At 43.1% G+C, this 20,375-nt stretch overlaps 1 protein-coding gene across 6 annotated transcripts in view; it reads left to right on the top strand.

Annotated features, from left to right (window-relative positions):
* The window catches only part of GCKR (glucokinase regulator), a 32,535-nt gene extending 25,707 nt beyond the window's left edge, over window positions 1–6,828 (top strand). For all 6 annotated transcript variants that reach the window (XM_072767424.1, XM_072767423.1, XM_072767425.1 and 3 more), the window contains 3 exons: window positions 3,488–3,637; window positions 5,841–5,975; window positions 6,441–6,828. In XM_072767424.1, coding sequence (XP_072623525.1) covers window positions 3,488–3,637; window positions 5,841–5,975; window positions 6,441–6,611 — 456 coding nt within the window. In that variant the 3' untranslated portion in view covers window positions 6,612–6,828. The remainder of the gene's footprint in view (window positions 1–3,487; window positions 3,638–5,840; window positions 5,976–6,440) is intronic.
* Window positions 6,829–20,375: the final 13,547 nt, after the last annotated feature.

Genomic DNA, 20,375 nt, shown 5'->3' with positions numbered 1-20,375 from the left:
TGTTCTTCTCCTTTAGGACCCTGAATATATCTTGCCAGCCCTTTCTGGCCTGCCAGGTCTCTGTGGAGAGGTCTGATGTTACCCTAATACTCCTCCCCATAAAAGTCAGGGACTTTTTTTCTCTTGCTGCTTTAAGGATCTTCTCCTTATCTTTGGAATTTGCAAGCTTCACTATTAAATGTCGAGGTGTTGAACGGTTTTTGTTGATTTTAGGGGGGGATCTCTCTATTTCCTGGATCTGAATGCCTGTTTCCCTTCCCAGATTAGGAAAGTTTTCAGCTAGGATTTGTTCAAATACATATTCTGGCCCTCTGTCCCTTTCGGCGCCCTCGGGAACCCCAATTAAACGTAGGTTTTTCTTCCTCAGGCTGTCATTTATTTCCCTTAATCTATCCTCATGGTCTTTTAATTGCCTGTCTCTTTTTTCCTCAGTTTCCCTCTTTGCCATCAACTTGTCTTCTATGTCACTCACTCGTTCTTCCACCTTGTTAAGCCTTGTCGTTAGGACTTCTAGCTTGGATTGCATCTCATTTAATTGATTTTTAATTTCTGCCTGATTGGATCTAAATTCTGCAGTCATGAAGTCTCTTGAGTCCTTTATGGTTTTTTCTAGAGCCACCAGTAGCTGTATAATAGTGCTTCTGAATTGGCTTTCTGACATTGAATTGTAATCCAGATTTTGTAACTCTGTGGGAGAGAGGGCTGTTTCTGATTCTTTTTTTTGAGGTGAGGTTTTCCTTCTAGTCATTTTGCTCAGTGCAGAGTGGCCAAAAACAAGTTGTATTGGGAAAAGGAGAAAAAGAGAGAGAAGGAAAGAAAAGAGAAAAAGAAAAAAGAGAAAGAGGGAAAAAAGGGGAAAAAGAGAAGAAAAAGAGAAAGAAAAAGAAAGAAAGGAGAAAAAAAGGGGGTGGGGTGGGGGAAGCAATCAGAAATCAAGAAGAGAGAAAGTTCATTAGTTCATTGTGTATGGATTAAAGTATGAACCCAATTATATATTTTTTCTAAGTGACTATCTGATTGTCTCAATATATTTTTTAAGTTCATCTTCCTGAGTGATTTGAGACATATCCTTTATCAGATACTTAGTTCCCATGTGCACTGGTTTATTTCTGGATTTTCTGTTCTGTTCTACCAGTCTGTCTATTGATGTGATGGTGCCATACAGTTTAAATATAGAAGCTTAATTGTAGGCTTAATATCTGAAAGGTTAATGCTTTTCTCATTACTTTTTTTTTTTTAGAGGATTTTTCTAGGTAAAGTTGCTGTCTTTTTTCCATATGAACTTTAAAATGAATGTGTCTGGATTCAGATTATGTACACTTTAAAATATATTTTTTAAAGATTTTATTTATTTATTCATGAGAGACACAGAGAAAGAAGCAGAGACACAGGCAGAGGGAGAAGCAGGCTCCACGCAGGGAGCCCAATGCAGGACTTGATCCTGGACCCAGGGATCATGCCCTGAGGCAAAGGCAGATGCTCAAGTGCTGAGCCACCCAGGTGTCCCTTTTTAAAATATTTTGGTTAATGATAGTTAGTGGCCTAAATGGTTATGTAATGGTTAGTGACATAAATGATAACCCAGAATTGATTGCTCTCTTTCCCACTGGGCAGTCTGTGTACTGCCTACTAGCTAGCTTCATTTAGATTGGTCAGATTTCTGTGCTCTTTCTCTTTCTCTCTTTTGGCCAAATGAGCCACAATATCTTTTTTTTTTTTCTGTTTTTATTTAAATCCTGTTAATAGGGACACCTGGGTGGCTCAGCGGTTGAGCATTGGCCTTCGGCTCAGGTCATGATCCTGGACTCCTGGAATCGAGGCCCGCATCAGGCTTCCTGCATGGAGCCTGCTTCTCCCTCTGCCTGTGTCTCTGCCTCTCTCTCTATGTCTTTCATGAAAAAATAAATAAAATCTAAAAAATAAAATAAAATAAAATAAAAAAATAAATTCCTGTCAGTTAACATAGTGTGATATTAGTTTCAGGTGTACAATATAGTGATTCAGCACTTCCAGACAACACCCTCTGTTCATCACAGCAAGTGCACTCCTTCATCCCCATCACCTGTTTAACCCATCCCCCACCTACCTCCCCTCTGGTGACCATCAGTTTGTTCTCTATAGTTAAGAGTCTGTTTCTTGATTTGTCTCTCTTCTCTCTTTTTTCCCCTTTGCTTGTTTGTTTTGTTTCTTAAATTCCACATGAGTGAAATCATATGGTATTTATCTTTCTCTGATTGATTTACTTCACTTAGAATAATAGTCTCTAGCTCCATCCCCATCATTGCAAATGTACTTATACAGTACTCATGTCCTTGTCAATCCCTTGTTAAGTATTTTCAATATACCCTCTGCAAGGGGGTGTGTGTTACCTGCTATTTGTAGAATGCCAGAAGGAGGTAGAAGTAGTGGTAGCCTGTTCCCTTGCCTGGCCAGGACCCAGTAATTAATCCTCTCAATTCCTTGTCTGGTCTCCTGTTACAGTAATAGATGCAAAGCGCAGTAATAGATGTTATAAGAGCAAGAGATGAGGGCTAAGGACAGGTGGCGTTTATACTCACAGTACTATGTGTTTGTGCAGCGTTTTAGTTTTCAGTGTGCTTTCATGTACATTATCTTATTCACCCAGGAGATGATTGTGGCCAAGTAGGAAACGCACTCATTACCAATCAGAAGACCTGAAATTAGGTCCTGATTCTGCGTCTCACTATCATATAAACTTATTTAAGTTACTTTACTATTTTTTTTTTAAGATTTGTTTATTTATTTGAGAGAGGGAGAGAGAAAGAGTGAGAACCAGCAGTTGGAGGGGCAGAGGAAAAAGGAATGTCCAGCAGACTCCCCACTGAATGTGGAGCCCAGCACAGGGCTTGATCCCACGACCTTGAGATCATGACCTAAGCCAAAATCAAGAGTCAGATGCTTAACTGATGAGCCACCCAGGCCCTCAAGCTACTTTATTTCTAACCTCTAATTTCCACATATGTAAAAATGGGGATAGAAAATCCTATTTCATTAGGTTGTTATAATTGTTAAATTGAATTAATTCTCAACAAACATGTATTGATCAGTAACCATGTATCAGCCATTATCAAAAAGATTGGGGCTCTGGAGCACTATTTTTGCTCCCGAGGGGCCTTTGGTTTCATGGAACGAATCCCAGGACTTTCACTCCTCCTATCAGGTACCTGGAGAGCAGAAGGAAAGTTCTGATATGTGCAAAACCCTTCTGTGGAAGATCTCAGAGAAGATATCTGTGTACCTAGGGATCAAAACCACAAATATGTGACACCACCAGGCTTGCCTGGGACTGTCTTGGCTTACAGCTACTATCCTAACATCTAAACTCTGGGCTGCTGAAACAAATTACGTCTGTATTTGGGTCTCTCTTTTTTGATCCCTGGATTCCCACGTGACAATAGGGCCCTACTCACCCTGTTGCTCTACCCTCCTCTAATTTCTATTATCCCCGTATGTGTGCCCTATTTAGAAGTTCCAGCATGAGCTAAGCACCAAGTGGATTCTGAATACTGTGAGCACAGGGGCCCATGTGCTTCTTGGGAAGATCCTCCAAAACCACATGTTGGACCTCCGCATCCGCAACTCTAAGCTCTTCTGGCGGGCGCTGGCCATGCTGCAGGTAGGCCATGATGGGTCAGGGCTGTGTGGGGCTGTGTTGGGCCTGGTCTCATGCCTAGACTGCCACAGAGATAAGGGGACACGTGGGGCTAAGGGCTGACTTTTCTCCTGCACCTCCACTTCCTCCTATCAGGCTCATCTTCCACTCTAGGGAGTGTATGTGCATCCATGGGTAAATGTCTGAGATTATAACTATCAGACAAGATTATTTCAGTTATAAGGATGCAACAGAACTCTAATTCATACTGGTTTAAGCTAAACAAGGCAAATGACCGGCCCATGTAACTGAAGTCTCAGGGGAGCTAGATCCAGATACTCAAAGCAATGTGCTCCAGAATGTCAGCCCTTTACTTTCCTCTGTGTCCCTCTCATTCTCAGGCAGGTTTTCTCCAGTAGGTGGCATAACTGGCCGCCAGCAGTGCCAGCCTAGCATCCCACCAAGGTAGCAACCCAAGTGGAAGGAGAGTTTATCTGTCCCTGTGATTCCCACAAATGCTTGGCAGGAAGGGCTCTTGCTGGCTTGTCTTGGGTCACATGCCATTCCTGAGCCAGTCACTATTCTCCAGGGGAAAGCAGCTCTCTACCCAGGCCTGGCTCATGTGCTCTCCCCATGGGATGGCACTGGAGGAATAGGGTGGGAAGGGAGCCTCAGTCAAACAGCATGGCCCAGAACGGCAGAGCCATAGTTCCCCAGAGGAAGATCAAGGTGCTGGTACTAGGAGGACGAGGAATGGCTGCTGAGCAGAGAGCACCACAGATGGTCAGGAAAGGAGGGTTGCAAGGTTTAGCAAGTAAAAATGCAAGACACCAGTTCAATTTGAATTTCAGATAAATAAAGGATTTTTTTTTTAAGTATAAGTAATGCCGGCGCAATAGTTGAGGCATACTAATGCTATATTTTTCATTATTCATTTGAAATTCCTATTTTGCTGTATTTTTATTTGCTAAGTCTCAGAACTCTACATAAAGGGAATCAGTCAATCAATGAGCATTTAGTGAACACCCACCGCATCCCTAAAACAACCTTCTCAAATGAGTAGAACCAACCAAGCAGGAAAAGAAAAGTGCTTTATGTTTTTTTAGTTCCTGGGGTTGGTGTGTTTAGGGGAAATCAGAGATAGGTATGATCCAGTCTTTGCCATTCCAGAGTGGCTTATCTAGTGGAGGAGAGACAAAACCTACATTGAAAAAAGAACAATGAAATATCTAGCTGTATGATCCTTGCCAAAGTCCAGTAGAATTTCAAGGAACGTCCAGTCCAAATGTACTAGTGCAAAACAGAAGCCACCAGGGCTGCCCTCTGTTTCTTTTTAATTCCCCCTCTTTCTCTCTCTCTCTCTCTGTCTCCGTCTCTCTCTCTCTCTCTCTTTTTAAAGATTTTGTTATTTATTTGAGAGAGAAGAGAGAGCATGAGTTGGCGGAAGAGGTAGAGGCAGATGGAGAGGGAGAGGCAGACTCCCCACTGAGTGGTGAGCCTGATGCAGGACTGGATCCCAGGACATGAGCTGGATGCAGATGCCCAACCAACTGAGCCACCTAGGCACCCCTCACCTGTTTCTTTTTTAATGCAGCACTTAGAAAATCTTAAATTACATATGTGGCTCACATAATATTTCTGTTGGGCAGTGCTGAGCTAGCAGAGGGGAAGGGTGGTGACAAAATAGGATCAGCTGTGGCAGGTGAGCAGTCTTGGCAGAGGTGTAAAAGATGGATGGGGTTAAGGAAGAAACCAGGAGGGGCTGCTGGCAATTTGGCTGAAAGTATGACCAATTTGCTATTAATCCTCCAGTTTGGGTCGCTTGGGTGGCTCAGTGGTTGAGCATCTGCCTTTGGCTCAGGGCGTGATCCCAGGGTCCCAGGGTCGAGTCCCACATCAGGCTTCCTGCATGGAGCCTGCTTCTCCCTCTGCCTATGTCTCCGCTTTTCTCTCTGTATCTCTCATGAATAAATAAATACATAAAATCTTTAAAAAATCCTTCAGTTTAACCTAGCCAATCAAAACCCACCACTAACCCTTTTTCTTCACACCTGAGGACTGTGAATTTGGGATCACCTATAGGGACCAATTCTCTACAGAGTCTCCATGGCCAGTCCTCAGGATCCCATGCACCTATCCCATCTCCCACTTCTTTCTCCTCCTCGACTCCATTCTCCACTCCCCCTGGCTTCCTAGCCCAGCACTGACCTTCCCACTTCTTCCACAGCGGTTCTCTGGACAGCCCAAGGCTCGGTGCATCGAGACCCTCCTCCAGGTGATCCACTTCCCCCAGCCATTGTCGGATGATATTCGGGCTTCTCCGATCTCCGTCCACATCCAGACTGCACACGAGAAGGAACAGGTATCCTGCCGGCAGCTTGTCATTCAGCAAACATTTAGCGAGTCCTTTGCGTGTAGGAGAAATTCTGCTGGGTACTGGGTTTACAAGGCTCAGTGACATTCTGCCAAGAAGCTCCCTGTTCCTGAGGGAGACGTGATTGTGACAGGAGGCACAGACATGTGGGAATGGTGTCAGAGGTGTGCAGAAATGGAGCCTTCAGTTCTGTTTAGGAAGGGAGTCAGGAAAGGGGGAAGGGAACCTTCGAACTGGGTCTTAAAGATGAATAGGAGTTTTCGGGTCCCGGTGAAGGCTTCTCTCTATTCCTAACCCACCTCACTACAATTTCTGGTGTTGGTAACTCTCTTCTATCCTAGCGTCCAACCTAATGGCTTCTGATTCCCACACGCTACACTCTGGTTCATCCAGGGTTCCTTCCCCATGGCCTCACTCTCTCGTGCTTCAGGTGTCCCGGCCTCTTCCCCACAGGTGATCCCCATAGCCCTGCTGAGCCTCCTGTTCCTGTGTTCCATCCCTGAGGCGCAGGTGCACCTGGCTGCGGCTCCGTCTGTCTGTGAGGCTGTCAGGAGCGCCCTCACCGGGCCAGGGCGCAAGCGCAGCGTGGACCCCTTGGAATCACTAGAGCCTGCCCTGCTGTGAACTGGTGTGAACTGGTGTTTCTGGGCGGTGAAGCCCTGGAGGCACGTTGGCCTAGCAGCACGTGTGGTGGGAGGAGAGGCCCAGTCCCCGTGCCACCCACAGCCCAGGATGGGGAGAAAGAGCCTCTCTAGCTTGGGGAAGTTCTTAGCAGTCTCCACTGTTACTGGCATGTTCTGACTTCAGAAATAAAGTGAAATGCCTTGTTTTGGAAAGTTAACCTTCCTCACTCAGTAGATCACAATCAATAAATTAGAGGTGGGAGAAGATGAGTGGCATGGTTGGTCCCAACAACCGGTTTGTTTCTTTACTCCTCCCTGGGTCAGGCTCCCTGCTCAGCGAGGAGTCGGTTTCTCCCTCTTCCTCTGCTCTCCCCCACTCCTGCTCATGCTCTCTCTCTCCTCTCTCTCGAAGAAATAAATACAATCTAAAAGAAATAAAGCCCCATTCTGTCCATTTTAGACATCAGCTGTCACCTGTTTTGATATATCAAAGGCAAACCTTGCTCATCCCAGACCCATGCCAGCTGTTTGGTGCTTAGGATAATAATCTCTGATAATAGAGAGTTGGCTCCCCCTTGTGCCCGAGAAGTACACACACGTAAAACCTCTGAAGCTCTCTGGAAACTTCAGGCACTAGAGTGGCCTCCAAGCAGCCAAACAGATTTTAGTTTTATGAGCATAGAGTAGGCAACTTTTTTTTTTTTGAATTTTCTTTATTCATTAGAGACACAGAGAGAGAGGCAGAAGCGGACTCCATGCAGGGAGTCTGATGTGGGACTTGATCCCAGGACTCCAGGATCTTGCCGTAGGCGGAAGGCAGCCACTAAATCACTGAGCCACCCAGGGATCCCGAGTAACCCACTTCTTAAAGGCAGCTGTAAGTGCTCTCTAAATGCCTGTGGGCCTCCAGCCTCTATCTGAGCTCTCTTTTCCTGCTGTACATTTACATTGGACCTTAGATCCTTAAGCAATGCCACTTTCCTCAGCCACTACTCCCCTGACTTCTCAGTGTCATCCCTTTGTTTTTCATCCTCCAAAACGCCTCTTCCTAACTCTACGGCTCAAAATGTGTAGAGTGAGGAAAGGGTCTTCCTGCAAAAGCTCTCTGCTTCTTTTTACCCTGAACTCTCCTGCTTGTGTTTTCTTTGGGTAAATTCCTCTCTCTTCTTGGCATCACAGCTGGGTCAGGGCAGAAGAGATACCCAGCTTTCTAGTACTGGAGAGGGAAAAGTACCCCCTTGATCCTGTCAATGATGCCAGCATGTGCAGTAGCCCCATTTCCACATGTGGAATGGATATGGGTCAGGGTCATATTTCCCCAAGGATGGGTGCAGGAGGACTGTAGAAGTCCAGAGGTTGTTTTGGTTTGGTTTGGTTTGGTTTGTTTTTTTGCCATGTACTTGGATGGTGCAATGCTATCCAGTTGATTCAACTGCTGGACAGTTGTGTAAGATGTTCAGGTGTAACAAACTAGGTGGAGTAGGTGCTGGAGACAGTCAGGCATATGGAGGAGATAAGATGGCTAAGGTCTGATGCCCACCCCCAGGAATTCATGAGAACATAGGAACAATCCCAACACAAGACAGAGAGAGTTGAAGTGGATTCGAACAGCAAGCTAGGTACAGAGAGCTGCCAGAATTATTTGGGGGGATATTATAAGGTAGGCCAAGAGTCAAGGAAAATTTTGGAAGAAAGGAGGTTGAGGTAGGGTGAGGGAACATCCAAAGAAAACTTGGAAATATTCGGACACTGTTGTGGTTCCAATATCAGAGAGTCAGGTCATTGTCAGTAGAATCTGACCTCTAGGCAGAGCTAAAGAGATTCAAAGATTTTTTAGAATTATGCAGAGACAAATGGTAGGATGACAACATTTACCATTATTTTGGAGAACGTAAACTTGTGAGGTAAGAAAGGTGTAATCTGTTATCAACACAAGGCAGTAATTCTGCTGAAATGATGGAAGGATTTGTCCCAGAAGATTGGATTGTGGAAGACAAAGTCAACAATTTCCTGCTATACTCATTTGCTTGAAGACAAGTAAGAGGTAAGGGTGGAAGATATTTGGATATTGCAAATACTTCAAACTTACTATATTAAAAACTGGAGCCCAGGATCTCTCCTCCAAATAACTATTCTTTTCATAACGTAGTTGGTCTTGAATAGTAGATAGGCTGGGGCCAGGCACATGGGACAGTAAGGCCGGTGATCAAGGGGCCCCAATGTGGCCCCTTGGGATGGAACACAGCAAATGTCTAATATCTGATCCAAATTCAGCTATAATTTGGATAGGTGAGTCAATCTGAGGCACTGAATCTAGGCAGTGTAAAATATTTCTTTCCTGGAAGAGAGAAGATTGGGGCTTACCTGTAAACTAGTGACTACATTGCTCTGTCATGGGAGAAAGAGACAGGAAGGGGAGCCAGGAGCATCTTGTAGGGCCAGAACGTAAAGAAGCATCCATAGAAACGAAAGGATTGGGTCATATTGAAAGGAAAAAGGAGCCAACCCGAGAGAGCTCCCAAAGGCCAAAGTTGGAACAATTTGAGCAACAAAAGAAATAATGTTGTATTGGACTAAAACACAAAGTACGAAATAAGTATGCATGAGTTTGTACTGCTATAACAAAAGAACAAATAAGAGGAGACAAATTTTCTCTATACAAGAATTCCAAATAATATTGTGTAGATAGGGCAGCCCAGGTGGCTCAGCGGTTTAGCGCCGCCTTCAGCTCCGGGAGTGGTCCTGGAGACCCAGGATCGAGTCCCACATGGGGCTTCTTGCATGGAGCCTGCTTCTCCCTCTGCCTGTGTCTCTGCCCCTCTCTCTCTGTCTCTCTCTCTCTGTCTCTCATGAATAAAGAAAATCTTTAAAACAACAACAACAACATTGTGTAGATACACCCCACTCCACCTCTCACTCCTTCCAGCCACAATGTAGGCTCCACTTAGGGGCTTGCTTCCAAAGCACTGAGAATAGAAAGAGAAATATGAGAGCTTCACACGGGAGAAACTTGGCAAGCACAACCTTAGCCCGGTCATGAAGATTAGCAATACCCAGCTGATCTCATGTACTACCTGATGTGATGTAATGAGAGGGGCATGTCGCCTCTGTGGTTTTTTTCCCCCAAAACACAGAACCTCAGGCTAAGCATACAGGAAACAGAAACCTAAATTTAAGAACCTGCCAGTACTCCTCAAAACTGTCACGGTCAGAGAAAACAAGGAAAGACTGAGAAACTGTCATAGACCAGAGGAGATTAAGGCGGCATGACAACTAAATCCAACATGGACCCTCGATTGGATCCTAGGGATTTCCTCGATTGGGAAAGACAAAAAAAAAAAAAAAAAGGATGTTAGTGGGAAAATTGGTGAAATCTGAATGAAGTTTGGCATTTAGTTAAAAGTAAATGTACCAATGTTATCACATAGATTTAACAAATGTACCAACGTTCTACGGTAACGTTAGGTGAAGCTGAGTGAAGGGCATACATGGACTCACCGCTATCTTTGCAACTTTTCTGTGAATCTAAAATGATTCCAAAATAGAGTTTCTTAAGAAAATAAAATTCCTGAGTACAATAATGCCTATGCGGGAAGGGGAAAATATAATTAAAATATTCCAAGGGGGACACCTGGGTGGGTGACTCAGTGGTTGAGCATCTGCCTTGGGCTCAGGTCATGATCCTTGGGTTCTGGGATCGAGGCCTGCATCAGGCTCCCTGTTGGGAGCCTGCTTCTCCCTCTATGTCTCTGCCTCTCTCTCTGGGTCTCTCATGAATTATAAATAAATCTTTAAAAAAAGATTTTGAGGGACTTGATTTATCATCCATAAAGAGGTTTTAAGAATTTGGTATGTTAAAAAAATATATATATACATTGCATATTAAAGGATATCCACTAAAAATGGGGTTGCAAATTATCTGTAAAGGGCTAGATAGTAAATATTTTAGTCATTGCAGACCCGCTGTGGTGTTTGCTCTAACTACCTACTGTCATAGCATCAAAGTAGACATAGACAATGTGCAAAATGAGTGTGGCTGTGCTGGAATACATTGTTATTTACCCAAAAACAGGCATCAGGTTAGGTTTGACCCACAGGCCATAATTTGTGAATCCTTGCACTAAAAGAACAAGACCAGAGTTTATCTTCCAATGAATAAAGGGAAAAAATGGAGTAATTCATTAAAAATACCTAGTTATCTAACAAAAAGGCAAGAAATGAGAAAAAACAAAAGAAATATAAAACAGAGTGAAACAGAAAGTGCCAAGTAAAGGGTAATTTTGAATCTCATGCTTTAGTGGTGACATTAAATATAATGGAACATGTAGTGGAACTGAAAATGGAATACATGATGTTCAGGGTGGGAGAGTCTGTGTTGTATGAATGGAGGTCTCAGTTGTTGGGTTTCCTATGAACAATTTCCATGAGGATCCATGCTCTAATAAAGACAGTTGGGAGGGAGGTGGGTAACTGGGTGATGGGCCCGTGATGTAATGAGTGCTCGGTGTTGTATGCAACTGATGAATCACTAAACTCCACCCTGAAATGAATAATACACGATATATTAACTAACTTGAATTTAAATTTAAAAAACGAAGACAGAAGAAAGTAGGAAGCAGTTTGTTAAGGACAGTAAACCCTCAAGGTGGGAGAGTGGGCCGGCTGAGCAGTGGCAACTGCCCCAAGGTTACAGGAGTCTTTTCTTTTTATGTGTGTGTGTGTGTGTGTGTGTACGGGGTGGTCTCTAATGGAGGCTTCCAATCCTTTGAGGGACTCCTTCCACAGGTTGGGAGAGGTTAGTTTCTGACGTTACAAAGTTTGTCCCAGAACCGTCAGGGCAACCTTCCCTCTTGGGATTGGGGGTAGGGCTAAAACACAACGTGAGTGCATTATAATGAGTCTGGGGGTTACCCTGGAGCAGAGGTGGGAGAGGAGAGTGGCCTGTCCTGCATCTGTGGCTCTTGGTCTATTAGCCCAGGGGTCCTGGAAGCCACAACTTCAAGATGCTGTGCCCCCTTCAGGCTTCTAATGTGTAACCATTTATCACCATCCTTGCCTCCAGCTTCTGTCTACCTAACTGCCTACTCTATCAGTGCTCCAATAAAATCTGTTTGTTTTAGATGGGTCTCTTGCACATTGCATATATTTAGATTTTGTTTATCCAACATTAAAACAAAAAGATGTAGAAAAGTTGTAAGTAAAAGAAAGGGAAAAGATACACTATGCAAGTATCAGTCAAGAGAATATTGCTATAGCAATATTAGTATCAGACAAAAGAAGTAAAGGCTAAAAGTATTGTTAAAGAGGGTCTTCATAGTGATACAAGATTTAATTCACCAGGAATAAATAATGATTTTAAATAACACTTAAAAATACATAAAGCAAAACTCCTCCGCGTTCAAAGGAGAAATACACCCACGATCATTATGAAAGATTTTACATACTTGTCTTAGTAACTAGTGGAAAAAAAGCAGACAAAAGTTAAGGAATAATATAGACTTGAAAACACTGAGATGAACAGAATTGACCAAATGGTCATAGAGACGCTCCCCCCACCCCTGCCACCAAAGGAAAACTCTGGAGAGACTTCTTTTAAAGATTTGTTTATTTGAGAGAGAGAGTGCAAGGGGAGGGCAGAGGGAGAGAGAGAGAAAGAATCCCAAGCCGACTCCCTGCTGAGGGTGGAGCACGATGTGGGCCTCCATCCCAGGACCCTGAGATCTTGACCTGAGCAGAAATCAAAAGATTCCAGTGCTTAACCGACTGAGGTGTCCTTGAAGAGACTATTTTTAACACCTGCCGAATACATTGTATTTTTAAGCAAATAATTTTTTTAACTGACCATGAAGTGGGAATAAAGTCTTAGAATATTTCAAGGGAGTGAAATTAAAGTCTACATTCTGGCCACAGTGCAACTTTGTTAGATAACTAGAAAATCCCCCTGTGCTTAGAAACTTAAAATGAACTACCAAATAACCCATGGATTAAAGGAGAAATCATCACGGAAATTAGAAAACAGTGGAAAGAGAATGATAAAAATTTTACATATCATAACTTGTGGAATGAAGCTAAAGTAGTACTTAGGAGAAAATTCATACTCTCAAATGCATATGTTAGGGAAAAGGGATTAAAAGTGAATGATCTAGGCATTTATCTCAAGAAATTAGGGGAATAAAACAGCAAGACAAATCCAAAGGAAGTAGAACTGTCCCAATAAAACTGGGGCAAAAACGAAAGTAGAAGTAAGGCAATAATAAAGACAAAGGGAGAAATTATTGAAGTAGAAAGCAAACATACAGAAAATTGGTCCTTTGAAAGAATTAAGACTGACAGATCTTTAGCAAGAAGACACAAATAACCAATATCATAAAACCAAGGAGACAGAACTGCGCTTGAATAACTTTATGTCAATACATTTGAAAGTGTAGATTAGGGGATCCCTGGGTGGCGCAGCGGTTTGGCGCCTGCCTTTGGCCCAGGGCGCGATCCTGGAGGCCCGGGATCGAATCCCACGTCGGGCTCCCGGTGCATGGAGCCTGCTTCTCCCTCTGCCTGTGTCTCTGCCTCTCTCTCTCTCTCTCTCTCTCTCTCTCTCTCTGTGACTATCATAAATAAATAAAAATTAAAAAAAAAAAAAAAAGAAAGTGTAGATTAAATAGAAAGCTTACTAGAGGGACGCCTGGGTGGATCAGTGAGTGGTTGAGCTTCTGCCTTGTGCTCAGGTTGTGATCCTGGGATCTGGGATGGAGTCCTGCATCAGGCTTCTTGCAGGGAGCCTGCTTCTCCCTCTGCCTATGTCTCTGCCTCTCTCTCTCTCTCTCTCTCTCTCTCTCTGTGTGTCTTTAATAAATAAACAAATGCTAAAAAAAGAAAAATCACTAAAAAATATAACTCACCAAAGATGATTCAAAAAATTTACACATTCTCAATAGCATTGTAACCTGCAAGGAAATGAAATCTTTAGTCAAAAATCTTCACTCAAAGAAACCTCCAGGCCTGTATGGCTTTGCCGACAAATTATAGCAAATGTTGAAGGATCTAGTAGTTCCAGTCTGATGCAAACTTTTTCAGGGCATTACAGAAAAAGACAAAACAACATTCCCCAACTCAGGAGTCTAGCACAGCCCTCATACCAAAAGCCTGACAAAGACAGAACAAGAGAGAAAAATTATAGGATGGCCTCACTCATGAAAATAGGTAACAAAAATCCTAAACAAAATATTAGCAGCTAGAATACAGTATTATGTTTAAAAACAAAATGCCCAATTAACTGATGAAAGTGTGTTCACAAGTTAGTAATTATTAGTAACCAGAGAAATTTAAGTGAAGCAATGGAATACCGTTACCACATATATCCGATTGGCTAAAATGAAACAGCCTGACAATACCACACTTTGGTGTGAAAAAGAGGCAGGAAGAACTGCCATTCACGGATCCCGGGTCTCCAAGGATCACGCCCTGGGCTGTAGGCGGCGCTAAACCGCGGAGCCACAGGGGCTGCCCTAGAGCAGGGATTCTTAATGCGCTGTCCTTGGTCCAACAGCATCAGCAGCACCTGGAAACTCCTTAGAAATGCCAAATTCCTAAGATCCACTCCAAACTTACTCAATCAGCAATACTAGGGGGAGAGCCCAGCAGTCTGTGTTTTAACAAACCCTCCTGGTGATTTTGGTGTATATTAAAGCTTGAGAACCGCTGCCAGAAAGAACTAGGAATATATATCCAGCAAGATACACGGACAAAGATGTTCTTAACAGCATTGTTTATAATAGCCAGACATGGAAAACACGCCAAATGTCCGTCAATATCGTAATGGGAAAATAAGTTATGCAGTAGTTATGCAGTGTATGAGATAATAAAAATGAATCTTAGGTGTACCAAATAGCATAGATGGCTCAAACATAATGGTGAGTAAATATTCAAGACACTAAGAATATATATTTTTATATATGCATAGAAAAAGTGTGGTGCCTGGGTGGCTCAGGTGCTTCAGTGTCTACCTTTGGCTCAGGTCATGATCCTGGGGTCCTGGGATAGAGCCCTGCATTGGGCTCCCTGCTTAGTGAGGAGCCTGCTTTTCCCTCTCCCTCTGCCACTCCCCCCCTCCACCGCTTTTGATCTCTCTCTTTCTCTCTTTCTCAAATAAATAAGTTAATAGATAAAATCTTTGGGGAGCCCGGGTGGCTCAGCGGTTTAGCGCCGCCTTCGGTCCAGGGCGTGGTCCTGGAGACCCGGAATCGAGTCCCGCGTCGAGCTTCCTGCATGGAGCCTGCTTCTCCCTCTGCCTGTGTCTCTGCCTCTCTCTCTCTCTTGTGTCTCCATGAATAAATGAATAAAATCTTTAAAAAATAAAAAAATAAAATCTTTTTAAAAAAGTCCTTGTCAAACCGTGCAAATGTATTCTAAGAACCAAAACTGTACCTCCGGCCCTAACCTTAGATCAACAGGCTGGCATATAGTAGTATTGCCACATAATGTGAGCTCAGCCTGACAAGCATGGCTCTTTATAATTATCTTTATAGTGACTGCAAAGTATTTCATAATTTGGACATACCATATGTTATTTAGCCATTTCCTTGTTGATGGGCTTTCTGAGAATATTACTTTGGCTGCACCAATAGACTGAAAATTCTATAAAGTGAGAACCATAATTGTCTTTTTCAAAAACAGTGCCTGCTATTCAACAGTTATTTAATTGAATTCATTTTCCACATTAACATTGGTATAAGAAAAAATGCCCTGGCCAGTTTTATTTATCTTTATTATAGCATAGGTCGATTCCTTGTAAATTTTGTTTACAGTGAATTAGCATAGAAAATCCAGGTAGCTCTGGGTGTAATGATATAATAAATGTTCTAGAAAACGAGACCCTGGATTCTGGAGTAGAGTGATCCTCTGAGATTATTTAATTTACCTATGTGACATCTCTTCTCTGTTTCAGTGCTATAGCAACTAGGAAATGGGTTAAGCCTTGGAGTAGGAAATTATATGTATCACATTTTTCTGAGAGTGTTTACTTAAGATATCCAGCTTTCTTAAATGTATTTGATTCTGTATTCTAATTTGTGATTTGGGAACATATGACACCATACCTGAACCTCTATGGAATGCCTGGTTCCAGAGAAGATGCTTTAGTGCAAGACAGGCGACTTGGAGCCTTTGAAATCTTGACTCCATATTCTCTACTTTATGACAAGTTGTCCAGCCAAATCCTAGTAGAATTGTAAAGGAGGCCTTCCCTGAGCATTGATTGTCAGGACAGAACCCGTGAGCAGGTGCAGAAAAGGGCAGCAGATGGGTATGGCTCAGAGGAGAGAGGCCAGGAGCTCGGACATCGGCTGGGCCCTGTCAGGTTTACCTTGAAATTTCCATTGTGACGTCATATGGGGTCACACACAGCCTTGAGGGAGAGGAGCTGAGAGGAGCATTGGGTTGAGAGGAGCATTGGGTTGAGTAATGGCACTGATTTGGGGGCTGGCCATCCCGCCTCCACCGTATGTCAGCCTTCTACTATTATTTGGTTTCCTTGCATGGAGACTTTGGATACTCTTTTCTGGGAAACAGAGCAGGAAGCAGGTGGCAACCAAGACAGGCTCCAAGGTATGTAATGCAACCCTCCCTTGAAATTCACTGCTCCCTGTCTCTGCCCCGGAAGCCATGGCAACTCTCACATCTTGGGCCATGAGAGGAACTGGCTGGGGAAAGAGGGGAGTTGAGATCGTTCCTATGCATGTCTTTCCATAAGTACAAGTCATGCTCGATCCTGTTCCTTTCAGTTTGTTTCAACAAACCTCGAGCACCTATTATATGTGGTAGCATACTAGACATTGAAGAAAAATAAAACACCATCTCCCACCTTTTAGGAGCTCGAGGTGAACTGGGGGAGATGATCAAATGGGTATGTATATATAATCCAAGGAAAGAGAACGTGATGAGTTAATAGAAGTATAAATATTGCTGCAGACGTTGGAGGTGGAGTGTTTTGAAGCAGGGAGATCTATAAAATGCCTCTGGAAAGCTCGGGTTTGAATTATGCTTCAGACGAAGGGTAGGGCTTTGAAGGTGGATAGTGTGGATGGAAGAGAGTAGTGAAGACTTTCCTGATGTAGGGAATGGATTGAGAAAAAGCATGGGAAGCTGAAGAGTGTTGGATGTGTTTGTAGAGAGGACACCTATGAGGATGGAGTGTAGAATAGGGAGCCCAATGAGAGAAAATTTCAGAAAATTGGTAGAGATGACATTGTAGAGGGCTTTGATTGCCAGGCTGAATGCTTCTGATAAATATTTTTTTTAAATTTTTTTTTTATTTATTTATGATAGTCACACACACAGAGAGAGAGAGAGAGAGAGAGAGGCAGACACAGGCAGAGGGAGAAGCAGGCTCCATGCACCGGGAGCCTGACGTGGGATTCGATCCCGGGTCTCCAGGATCGCGCCCTGGGCCAAAGGCAGGCGCCAAACCGCTGCTCCACCCAGGGATCCCGCTTCTGATAAATATTAATCCCATATGCAATTGAAAGATGGCAGAGGGGTGAGAATGGGGAAAATTAACAAGGCAGGAAACCACATATGTTGGAGAGGATGTGGAGAGAGGGGAACCCTCCTGCACTGTTGGTGGGAATGTGAACTGCTACAGCCACTCTGGAAAACTGTGTGGAGGTTCCTCAAAGAGTTAAAAATAGATCTGCCCTACGTACAACCCAGCAATTGCAGTGTTGGGGATTTACCCCAAAGATACAAATGCAATGAAACGGCGGGACACCTGCACCCCGATGTTTATAGCAGCAATGTCCACAATAGCCAAACTGTGGAAGGAGCCTCGGTGTCCATCGAAAGATGATGGATAAAGAAGATGTGGTTTATGTATACGATGGAATATTCCTCAGCCGTTAGAAACGACAAACACCCACCATTTGCTTCGACGTGGATGGAACTGGAGAGTATTATGCTGAGTGAAATGAGTGAATCGGAGAAGGACAAACATATGGTTTCATTCATTTGGGGACTATAAAAAGTAGTGAAAGGGAATAAAGGGGAAAGGAGAAAAAACGAGTGGGAAATATCAGAAAGGGAGACAGAACATGAGAGACTCCTAACTCTGGGAAACGAACTAGGGGTGGTGGAAGGGGAGGTGGGCGGGCGTGGGGGTGACTGGGTGACGGGCACTGAGGGGGGCACTTGATGGGATGAGCACTGGGTGTTATTCTATATGTGGGCAAATTGAACACCAATAAAAAATTTGTAAAAAAAAAGAAAAAGAAAATGGCAGAGGGTGCCTGGGTGGCTCAGTTGGTTAACCCTGTGATTCTTTAATTTTTATTGAAGATTTTATTTATTCATGAGAGACAGAGAGAGAGACAGACAGACAGACAGAGAGACATAGGCAGAGACGTAGGCAGAGGGAGAAGCAGGCTCCATGCAGGGAGTCCAATGTGGGACTTGATCCCGGCACTCCATCCCTGCACTTGATCCCTGGACTGCAGGATCACGCCCTGGGCTGAAGGTGGCGCTAGACCCCTGAGCCCCCAGGGGCTGCCAGAGAGTCTGCCTTTCTAACAAATTCCAGGTTCTGTTACTGCTGTTAGGCCACAGACCACTTTCTTTCTTCAGAACAGAAAATTTTATTTTATTACTTAAAAATTTTAATTCCAGTATAGTAACATACAGTGTTATATAAGTTTCAAGTTTACAATATAGTAATTCAGCAATTCTGTACATTACTCGGTGCTTGTCAAGATAAGTGTACTCTTAATCCCCTTCACCTGTTTTTACCCGTCCCCCACCCACCTCCCCTCTGGTAACTATCAGTTTGTTCTCTGAAGTTAAAGCAAGTTAAAAACAACATGTCAGGGACGCCTTTGTGACTCAGCGGTTAAGCGTCTGCCTTCAGCTCAGGGGGTGATCCCGGGGTCCAGGGTCAAGTCCCAGCTCAGTCTCCTTGTGGGGAGTCTGCTTCTCCCTCTGCCTATGTCTCTGCCCCTGTCTCTCTCTCTCTCTGGGTCTCTCACAAATAAATCAATAAAATCTTTTTAAAAATGCAACTGATTTACTGTATTTTGCAACTTTTCTAAATTCATTTATTAGCTCTAATTGGGTTTTTGTGTGTGCATTCTTAGGATTTTCTGACAACAAGATTATGTCATCTGTGAATAGACATGGAGATAGTTTAACTTTTTCCTTTTACAAAGAGATGGCTTTTATTTTTCTTACCTAATTGCTCTGGTTGAAGTTTCTAGTCCAATATTAAAGAAAAGTAGTGAAAGTGAGTATCCTTTTCTGTTCCCCCCCTTAAAAGCAAAGCTTTCAGTCTTTCACTGTGAAGAATGATATTAGCAGAGGGTTTTTCATAAATACCATTTACTATATTGAGGACATCCCTTCGAACCCTAGTTTGTTGAGTGTTTCTATTTTTTATAAATCATGAGTTAGTGTTGGATTTGCCAAAGCTTTTTCTCCATCAGTTGACATAATTGTTCAGGTTTTTCCTCTTCATGTCATTTCTTAAAGGTTTTATTTATTTATTTATTTATTTATTAATTTATTCATTCATTCATTCATTCATTCATTCGAGACACACACACAGAGGCAGAGACATAGGTAGAGGGAGAATCAGCCTCCTCATGGGGAGCCTGATGGGGGGCTCGATTCCAGGACCCTGGGACTACAACCTGAGCCAAAGGCAGACACTCAACCACTGAGCCACCCAGGTGCTGCTCTCTTTGTGATGTGGTATATCACATTGGTTTACTTCCTTAGGTTAAACCACCTTAGTGTTCTTGGGAGATCTTACTTTCAACACTTCTATCCAACATCAGATTGCTTAGCTAAAACATTTGCTAATACTATGAATAAAATTGTATAGGCTGTTTTAATATACTCTCAGAGACTGATGTCCTGAATCAAAAGGAAGAAATAAAAATTATTTTATTTGAAATGGCAACACATATCACTTCTGTCTTTAAAATGATCTGGGGAAAAAAACCAAAAATAAAATAAAATAAAATAAAATAAAATGATCTGGGGTTCTATCATAAAAAAAAAAAAAAAAAAGGGATCCCTGGGTGGTGCAGTAGTTTAGCGCCTGCCTTTGGCCCAGGGCGCGATCCTGGAGACCCGGGATCGAATCCCACATTGGGCTCCCAGTGCATGGAGCCTGCTTCTCCCTCGGCCTGAGTCTCTGCCTCTCTCTCTCTCTCTCTGTGTGTGTGACGATCATAAATAAAAATTAAAAAAAATAAAATAAAATGATCTGGGGTGTGCCTGGGTGGCTCAGTTGATTAAGTGTCTGCCTTTGGCTCAGGTCATAATCTTAGGATTCTAGGATGGAATAGGTTCTCCACTCAAGTGGGAACCTGCTTCTCCCTCTCCCTCTGTTTGCCACTCCCCCTGCTTGTGCTCTCTTCTCTGTTAAATAAATAAATAAATAAATAAATAAATAAATAAATAAAATGACCTGGAACAACTTGGCTTCCACCTATATTTTAGTTTCATCTCTCACTACTTAGCAAAAGTACACCCAACAAATCATGACTTTATAATCTTCTTGGTGATGTTCCCATTGGCTGGAATGCTCTCTCTTTACCTAAAAATCTTCTGGTGATAATTTAAACTCCAGTTCAACTGGCAATTTCTTGAGTAATTTTTTCCTTTTTTCCCAGGCAGTTAACCACTGTCCTCTTTATTCCCTAACCTTTATATTTCTGTTACCACCTGATATTGTAACTTAGCCGTTTAGACATCTGTTTTCCCCAGTAATGTGAGTTCC

This window comes from Vulpes vulpes, chromosome 8 (genome assembly GCF_048418805.1).
Source record: "Vulpes vulpes isolate BD-2025 chromosome 8, VulVul3, whole genome shotgun sequence".
NCBI classification, from domain to species: domain Eukaryota; kingdom Metazoa; phylum Chordata; class Mammalia; order Carnivora; family Canidae; genus Vulpes; species Vulpes vulpes.
The sequence above is the reverse complement of the archived record's forward strand: the minus strand, read 5'-3'. Positions and strand labels throughout refer to the sequence as shown.